The 9,357-nt window shown below is 39.3% G+C and overlaps 1 protein-coding gene across 2 annotated transcripts in view; it reads left to right on the top strand.

Moving 5' to 3' along the window:
* Positions 1-42: 42 nt before the first annotated feature.
* The window catches only part of CTTN (cortactin), a 20,565-nt gene continuing 11,250 nt past the window's right edge, over positions 43-9,357 (top strand). Inside the window, exons 1-8 of one of the 2 annotated variants that reach the window (XM_010194824.1) lie at positions 43-223; positions 653-726; positions 2,053-2,182; positions 5,480-5,590; positions 6,292-6,346; positions 6,869-6,979; positions 7,833-7,943; positions 8,547-8,657. In XM_010194824.1, the coding sequence (XP_010193126.1) occupies positions 95-223; positions 653-726; positions 2,053-2,182; positions 5,480-5,590; positions 6,292-6,346; positions 6,869-6,979; positions 7,833-7,943; positions 8,547-8,657 (832 nt within the window). In that variant the 5' untranslated portion in view covers positions 43-94. The remainder of the gene's footprint in view (positions 224-652; positions 727-2,052; positions 2,183-5,479; positions 5,591-6,291; positions 6,347-6,868; positions 6,980-7,832; positions 7,944-8,546; positions 8,658-9,357) is intronic. The other variant, XM_010194825.1, reaches the window with a different exon arrangement.

Raw genomic sequence — 9,357 nt, 5'->3', positions numbered from 1 at the left:
CCCTACAATTATAGCTTCTGTGGTAAAATAATGTATTTTATTGGGAATTTTGGATTGCATCTGCGTCAGCTTATACGTAATACAGAATGAGGTGATGTTTAACCGGAGTGTGACAGAGCTTCTTCTGATGGTGTTACAGATGTGGAAGGCTACTGCAGGCCACACCATTTCTGTCAATCAGGATGATGGAGCCGATGACTGGGAGACAGATCCTGATTTTGTGGTACGGCTTTTGAATTTTATTGATTCAGCAGAACTGTGTTACATATCATGTTAAGGAGTAATTTATCGGGGTGAGGGCTCTGTCTCAGCAAAGTAAACTGATGGGAGCATACTCCTGGAAGGAGGGAGAACTAGAGTTTTGTGTCTGTGAGTAATTAACTGAACTACCTTGTACTGGGTGCTGTAGGTCTGTATGGAAGAGATTTGCGTCAAGAAGCAGCAGCTTCTTGGGGCTGAATGCGTGCTCTCTGCATTTTAGCAGGAGACAAAGCACAGGGCTCACAGCAGAAGAGAAGTGAAGGTGGTGTTAACTGCTTTTCTGACTCTTCTGATCTTGCCAACTGCTGAAGGCTTTTGCTATGAACTCTGAAGTGCAGATAACTTGTAATGTCTTTGGGTTTTTAACTCTTTTAATGTGCATTCTTTGCAGAATGATGTGAGTGAGAAAGAACAGCGCTGGGGAGCTAAAACTGTGAAAGGATCCGGCCATCAAGAGCACATCAAGTAAAGCAGCTCCCTTTTGAATTTATTAATAGTCACAATCCCAGGCGACTTAATCAACTCATGTTCTCGGTTACTTGTAGCTTCATAATTAAAACAAGAGTCTCTGTAGAAGATTGATTATTTGCCAGATTGCTGGTCTTTCAACTATGTCAGCATCTTCGGGCCTAAAATTATGATCAGAACTATGGTGCAGGGACTCTTAAATCTTTCTTTGTAACTGGAAATAACACTTTTCCTGCCTCTCTCTGTCTGGGAGTTCTGTTTTGGTGCAAGAGCCAATACTGCCAGGGGAGAAGTTTGTGTTGAGTGATCTGAGCAGCTCTAGTTTGATACTTTAAAGATACATTTGGGCCCTTGATTCTTAGTCTTTGTTTAGAAAACTGCTACCAAACCCATAAAAATTCTGGCAAACTAACCGATTGAGCCTCTGGCAGAAAAGTGAAGGAATGCATCATGAAGCACTACGTGAGACAGAAATGATCCATCTTCTGTATCTTGTTCTTATTGTGAAAAGTGTCTGAGACTTAACTTTAAAGCAGTTCTATAAAACACGTGATTGTGATGTTCATTTTGATTTTGCTTGTGTATTTCTGGGGCATCAACCCTCATGGTATAAAGCTGAGAATAAATGTTAGCGGTGTTGCAAACAGAGAGACTGAACTGTGTGGATTACTTCAGGGCTCAATTTTATTCTGCCCTGTTTGGCTGAATTATGCCTGAGGAAGCGTTAAAGTCAGGTGGAAAGTGTTTTAAGGCACATCCTTCTTGGTTTGTCCTTCTTGTAGAGATGTAGCCTGCGCTGTAAATTCAGTTCCTGCATATTGCAAGGGAACACTTGGAGAAGAGGAGGTGCATGTCTCCTTGTGTCCTTATTTTGCGTTACAGTTGTGTCCAAAATGCTGTCAGAATTAGAGTCCCGTTACCATAGGGACTGTATGATAAGAGATGATCCCTATTCTGAAAAGTTGCCATCTAAATAAAAAGCATTGGAAAGAATTTAAATTTAGGATATGAGAAGAAAATATGTTTCAGGCACATATAAATTCTAGGTAATTGATTGTTCAGATAGCAAAATACGCTTCCATGATAATCTTAAACCCAGTATTTTACTTTTTTATTTGACAATGTTTTGCGTTGGAATAAATTTTGCTTCTTAGAATATGATGAAGTGCTCTACACTGGAAAAAATGGAAAGAACTTGAAAACTACAAGTTGTCCAACTTTTAATTAACATGATATTTTTATAATATTTTTATTTTGCATCTTTTTCAAGTTACTGTCTGAAACTTTCTTTGTAAAACTTGTCGCTTAACTATGTCTTTAAAGTATTCATCAGCTGAGAGAGAATGTATTCCAAGAACACCAGAACCTCAAAGAGAAGGAACTTGAAACAGGACCGAAAGCTTCCCATGGCTATGGAGGGAAATTTGGTGTTGAACAAGATCGCATGGATAAAGTAAGTGCCGGTGCTTCTCTGATATGATGATATAAACCAAGCCTTGCCTTGCCTGTGGCCAGCACAACTATACATGCAAGTTAAACTTGTTGAGGGTGCAAAGTTGTTCCAACTTTGCTACATTTGGAGATGTAGAAGCTCAGATCGTGGCATAAGCTATTTACAGTGGTGGCTCGTTTTCAAGGCAGAAGCATCACTCTTGCAATGCTCTAACAAGAGCACTTGTAACCACTGTTACCCAAATCTGTCAGGTCATCATGGTCTCTTCCCTAATTAAATCAAGATGCTCTGACAGAAGGAACTGAACTAAAGCACTTGAAGCTTCAGGAACAAGTATTTCAGGTGGAAAATCAGGAATCTACGAATGATGAGAAGTTCTGGAGTGTTCAGTAGCCCCACGTTTTTGTTTGATGTTTGCTTTGTCTTTAGAGCAAGTCTACTTGCTTATGCCCTGAGCAGATTCCCCTGGAGTCACGATTCAAATTTCTGAATGTATATTTCTAAATTTAAAAAGTACTTCATGCATGAATAAATCCAGTTGGTTTTTTTTTTTATTGTTTCAATGCTTTGCCAGCTCTTGTGTGCACATAGAGGTTACCAAAGAATGAAGAAAAGGGCATGCTGCTGCTTTTAAATTAGAGGGCAGCTCTCTTAAACAGTGGTAAACTGTGAACAGTGACAAGTAATCCAGGTATTTAAAAAATCAGTGTGCTTCAGTCAGCTTTACAGAAGGACTTGATGGCAGTTTAATTTATACTCTGTTAACAAAAGCAGTGGTAATTCTTCAGGTAATTCCATTAGCCGTGTGACCATTAGACAGGCATATTAACTTCTGGCTAGTTTCTATCATGTACTCTGCTGAAATGAGATACAAACTTTTTCCTGAATAGTAGTGATTTTAATTTCTTACTTTATTTATTTTCTGGGTTTCTAGTAATTTGGCAGCCTTAAATTTTTGCTGAATTTCCATATTCCAGAGTAAGTTGCTGTATAAGTCTCAATGGGCCTTTGAAATAGGCTAACCTAACCTTTGAATCTGGGAAACAAATTGCTGAGTAGATTCAACCATTAGGTGTGTTCTGCAGCTGTGTAGCTCTCTAGTGTCAGCAGTTTATCCCTCACTTGTGTCCATGGGGAAAAAAGAAAGAAACAAAACTAAGTACTGTTTCCTGTAGGCCAGAATTAATCATCAGGAAGAAGGTGATGATCATGCCCATCTGAGTGATACTGGTGGCAAGAGACATTAATAACTTATTTTTTTTAATAAAGCTTTCTTCTTTACAACTGTAGTTCTAAAACCTAATCATTGACATCCCTCCTTTGCAGGTATCTGTAGCTCTGCACAGGCATGCTGGTATTAAAGCTTGGCTCATCTGAACTAAATGAGTGTTACTGCAGTGTTGTCGATGGTACAGGTTTTTGCTGCGTTTAGGAGAACGCCTTGGTGCTGATTTAAAATGAACAGTTGCATCATTCTATACGCCAAACCTCCATAACTGATTTAAAATCTAGCAGAGTGTTGTGCTGGGGAATCACGAGGAACATTTACTCTGAAATATGATTTCCAAGAGAAATCTTATCTAAGTCCTTTCTAAAGGAAAAAAAAATAATTAAGTACCAGAAAGTTCTTATACCACATAAAGAAAACAACATGCTTAAACCTTACCTATCTCAGTTGTCATAACAAAAGAGGGATCGTGTAAAACCACATAAAATGTGGGATTTTCAGAGCTTTGTGCCTTCCATAAATGTAATGGGAATAACAAAGGGAGATGGCAGCCTATTCTGTCACATTTAAGTTCCTCTGCTACAGAACACCTGCAAAATGAAGAATAATATGTCTCTTTGTGTCAGGAAAAGAAAGGAGCTTTTTTATTGCTTATAAGTTAAGGTAATGTCCTATTATTGACATTCTTGTTCTGTTCCCTTACAGTTACTTCAACCATTATGTGCAGTAATGTTTTGCTTTCCTGCTTGCTGGGAATGTTCTCCCCAGCACCTGTGTTTAAAAAAAAAAAAAAAAAGGCAAATACTGTAAAAGCCAAGTTATGGATGGTTTCTAGACACCTTGTGCCCTCAGATCAATTCACCTTGGTCCAGCTGTCTGATACAGTTCTGAGAAAAGCAGTTTCTCATCCTCACAGGTCGGAGCTTGGGGCAAATGCTTGGAGGGTTCCCTGCTGCAGATGCCAACTGCCCCATGCATGGGGCCTGGTGCTGGGACCTATGGTGCTGCAGGGGGTGGTGTGGAGTCAGGAGAGGTGCTTGTCACGGGGTGCAGCCTCTCAGTCTGGACATGGCCACATGTGGCAGGTTATAGGGTCTTTCGGCCTCAGGCAAAAATGGTGTGCATTTGAGCAGCAGACTCAAATGGTAAAGTAAATTGGAAGTTGCTCTGGGCAGTGCTTGGTTTTGGCACTGGACTAGAAAAAAATAGTTTTGCTGTGTTATGTAGCATCCTTCAAGGTGTTAGATCCTAGCATCGATTCCAGGATCTAGAGGGGCGCCCTAGCACTAGATTAGTATAATGCTAGCAAATGTTATCTGGGTGTACTTTCAGGTGTGTAATTGCATATCCTTGTGTCTCAGCTGAAGCCAGTCACAGTGCGATGTTACTGTGCCTCGGCTTGCTGTGTTCAGCTCAAGTTCCAGGCACAGGCTCAAATAGGAGACACTGGGACTGAGATGCCTTTGGCATGGGGAGCTCTGTCTTGGTGTGGATGCACCGCGTCATGTTGCAACGTCATTTTGCAAATGAGAAGAAGGTACAGCGAGAAGATGCCTGATTTTGATTTATGCAGATGATCACGGCACCTTCTTAAAAGAATGTCAATTGAAAACCTAGCTGTAGTTGTATTTGGTTGCAATGAAATAGCAGCTGAAACAGAACTGTAGCTATGTGCCTAAATACAAGGCTGTGTATTTTATCTGGAACTAATCCTTATTTTAAATTCTGCTTGAACACCATCAAGAGTCCATCTGTATCTTTCTTGTTTTCATTGCTGTGCTTTTAAAGTAAAAATCCAGAGCATAAAATAGTCCTCATAAAATAGTCATTGATGACAGACTCTCTCTTGGCACTTTGCTTGCCTGGGCTGTGTTGGTAGCATGGCGACAGACTTTACAAGACTTCTCAAGTGAGTAGCAATTTCAGGGAAGGTAGTTTCAACAGGAAGAGTGGCGGTGATGTGTGTTTGTAACAAAGCTTATCCTCAAGTTACTTGGTGCGGTGTCTTCTCTTGCATACAGAACTGTATGGAATTACTGCCTGTTTCTGAACTTTCCAATTTCTTTTAGTCAGCTGTTGGACATGAATATCAATCCAAACTTTCTAAGCATTGCTCCCAGGTGGATTCGGTGAAAGGATTTGGTGGCAAGTTTGGAGTACAAACTGATAGAGTTGACCAGGTAAGCAATTTTGACTTGTACTGTCACTACTCGTGTAGTTGAGTTTCTTATTTTGTATGTACAGCTGAAAAATTCCAGTACCTTAAAGTGCTGGTGTAGTGTGGTCTTCCTGCTATATTTGAAATTTAGCAGTAAACTAACACTGACCGTTACAAAGATAAATTTCTGTTTAAAGCAAAATAGAAGAAAGCCCTTATGGGAACTTAAGATGATTTGAAAAGAAAACTGAAACGATATGCTAAAAGATGCCTTTTAGCCAGGCCGTGTTCTTTGATGAGGATAAAAATCAGTGTGAATACTACAGAAGGAGGGATTTTAGGATGATTTGTCCTGTACTGCAGCATGAGGTAATGGGCAGGATAACTGGCATCTTGTTCTGAGGCTGCGTAAAAACCCCTGCATGGAAATGCTGAATTCCTGTTGCACTGAATTGCCGAACCCGGCAAGACTGAAGTGCATTGCTAGTACAATTTGCTTTGTCAAGGGGTGACAAAAACCCTTGCCGTGAATACACATACTAAATTATCATGTAAATGAACATGGCCTATAAGTTAAATAGATATTTATTCTTCCAATCAAGAAGATCAGAGCAGCATGGAAAGACACAGGAAGTTTCCATGCTGTTTGTCCACTAAAGTGCACGCAGTTTTTCTACTAATATCTAACTCTTTGTCACGCATGCAATTTTATTTCTCTTCCAGTCAGCTGTTGGGTTTGAATATCAGGGAAAAACTGAGAAGCATGCCTCCCAAAAAGGTAAAGTGGTAAGGTGGTCGCCTCTGTAGACACACGTTTTTTAGAAATCATAGAATAGATCTCTGTTCTTCCACTGTTTGCAGAAACCTTATTCAGTGAGGCCTCCACATGGCGTCCTTAATGAATCAAATAATGAGGGGTTTGGGTGGAAGAGATGAAAAAAAGAATTTCAAAGCAATTTCATGAATTGAGGAGGTTTTAGGACAAAGAAATAGCCTGTCATCATGAGTCTTACTTTCCTTTTAGAAGTGAGTTTCAAGGATGTTTTAGGAAGACTGGGAGTTGTTCTTTGTCATGTTGTACCCTCTTGGAATTAGGGGGTAGATTTAAGAGGAACCATAGCAAACTATAAGACTGTCACCCATCTTATTTTCTGTGTTTAAAATTAAACTTAATTTTGTGTGCTGAAGAGTAATATTTCAGTTTTGAAGTAACTTCTTTTTACCCCTCAGTTGCTAGGATATGATGTTTCTGTTAAAAGCTGCTTAATTTCATTTTTATTCTGCTTGACTTTCAATGTAGACTACTCAAGTGGTTTTGGTGGAAAATACGGAGTACAAGCTGACAGAGTGGACAAGAGTGCAGTGGGGTTTGATTACCAGGGTAAAACTGAGAAACACGAGTCACAGAAGGGTGAGTAGACACGCGTGTTGATGGGTTCGTTCTCTGGTGTAGTAGGCAGTCACGATAGGCAATGTAGTAAAATACTGATTTTTTACATCTGCTGCACTCCTAACCTGTTGAAAGTTAACGCTGGATAAAATTTATGTCACTGAAAACTCTGACTTCTGAAAAAGAAACCTAAAACATAGGTTCTGACTGGTCTTAAATAGTGGTCAAGCTGCCACTACTTTGAAAGCAGGACACATAGGTTCATCTGGAGGTTTTTTGCAACTTCTTTTAAAAAGTTGCAAAGTACTGAGACTGTAAGCAGTTTAACCACGGAAGAGAAACATTTCTAAAAGAATCAGTTGTTTGTAGATTAAAATATTTATCAGAGTTGGTGGTGTTTAGAGTTAATATTGTGTTGCTAGTTGGGTTTCCAGGCATATCTGATTAAAAAATAGAGCGTTTTATTGAAAATTTTGTTGGTTTTGCCATCTGTTTTCATCTCAAATAAATGTTTGCGCTCTAGAAATGCTAAAGAGAATAAGGGGCTGTTTGTTTAAAAGCATCCAGGCTGTTGCTGACATGGTTTTTGCAGTTCACTTTGCTATAAGTGTCTTAGGAATTTTACCAAAGAATCAAGTAGCAGAGTTGCTGATACAGCCCAGCAGTTGAACTACATATGATGCCATTTTATTTTCCATCCTGAGGGAGTGTATTCTGAAGAACTTATGACTTCAGTGTCTGGAATCAAAATTAACCAGGGATGTCAGTGCTGCTTTTAATGTGTAATGTAACGTAGCAGGTCTTATCACAATTTTTCAGGGTAATATTTTGTTATTGAACACTTACAAACAAAATTCTTCACTCTTATCTCTAGATTATTCCAAGGGCTTTGGTGGTAAATACGGTGTTGACAAGGACAAAGTGGACAAAAGTGCTGTTGGCTTTGAATATCAAGGCAAAACGGAAAAACATGAATCACAGAAAGGTTTTTATTATCTTATTTAAAAATACTGGTTCAAATCAACAATCCTTTTGTATCTGGGAAAAAAAAGACTTTATTTGGGGTTTTTTTGTGGTAATTGTGTGTCTGCCCTTTGTGTATGCAGATTTTTAATTCCCTTAAATGAAAAGAAAGGCGTTCTAAACTGTCTGTCAGTTTCACAATATGATTTCCAAGGGACCTTATGTCTGTATGGATGTTATTAAAATAAATGTATAATTGCGCAGGTCTATGGTATTCAGAGGCAATATCAAGTCCTTCATTAGATATCTATGTTGCACATACATATATGTGTGTATGTGTGTTACATGGCTTTAGGTGGCAAGTGCATCAGATTCTTCGAATCTCAGAAGAGCGTAGAATCTGTAGCTATAATCTTCACTGAATCTGTGGTGCTTCCTCTAGTCATGATCCTAGAGTTACTGAATGGGTGTCCTTCCCCTCTCTTGAGGTAGTGTAGCGGGGGAGAAACATAGTGGAAGATAGTACCAGACAGGGCAGTTTATCCCATAACATTACTGTTTTTATATTAAATACTGTTTACAGTCATAAACTGCAATGATGTTTTCTGAAACTTCATGCATACAGATTATGTCAAGGGGTTTGGAGGCAAGTTTGGAGTGCAGACAGACAGACAAGACAAATGTGCACTCGGCTGGGATCACCAGGAGAAAGTGCAGCTGCATGAATCCCAGAAAGGTACATGAGTTCACCCTTCTTTGCCAGTCTTTGAGTTCCTTCATTTTGACTTTTCCCTGTGTGAACCCTCCTCCCCCAGTATCATTGGACACAGCCTTACAGTAGCTGATATGAATCTCCTTTTTCTGTGGTTGAATGGTTGCTGTGTATTGGTGTCCGTGAAGCAGGTTTAACAAATCTAATACTGAGTCTCTGAAAGTTCACACTTTTTGCTGAGTTCTCACTGGAGAATCTTTGAGTCTGCAGTAGCCTGGATTACTCTTTTCCTTTTTCAGTTGAGTTATGAAACCAGAAATTAGCAATTTCTTTGTACTTTCCACAGATAATCTCACTTTGTTGGTTTCTGTTATGTATACCCCTATTTTCACGCAGGGGAAATCTGATATCTAATGTTGTTGTTTCTCGTTGCTGGTGAGGTGCCCATTCCTATGAAATACTGATACCCAGAAGAAAAGTTGCAAAAATAGGATTGCTCCCCAGCCCTCTGCCTTCTAACTTAATTAAATACATTTCTTTTTAATTAGGGAAAGTAAAAATGATCCATAGAATATTGTTCTGTTGTATGCTCCAGCATACTTCTTGTCAGAGGATTACCTTTTTTTTGGTGTGCCCTCATTTTATACCATGTATTAAAATGACTGTTCGAAAGCAGCAGTAGGGAATGGTCGTAGCTCTTAGCTGAGAGCTTTTTTCCCCTCAA

This window comes from Mesitornis unicolor, unplaced genomic scaffold (genome assembly GCF_000695765.1).
Source record: "Mesitornis unicolor isolate BGI_N332 unplaced genomic scaffold, ASM69576v1 scaffold16011, whole genome shotgun sequence".
Lineage (NCBI taxonomy): Eukaryota > Metazoa > Chordata > Aves > Mesitornithiformes > Mesitornithidae > Mesitornis > Mesitornis unicolor.
The sequence above is the reverse complement of the archived record's forward strand: the minus strand, read 5'-3'. Positions and strand labels throughout refer to the sequence as shown.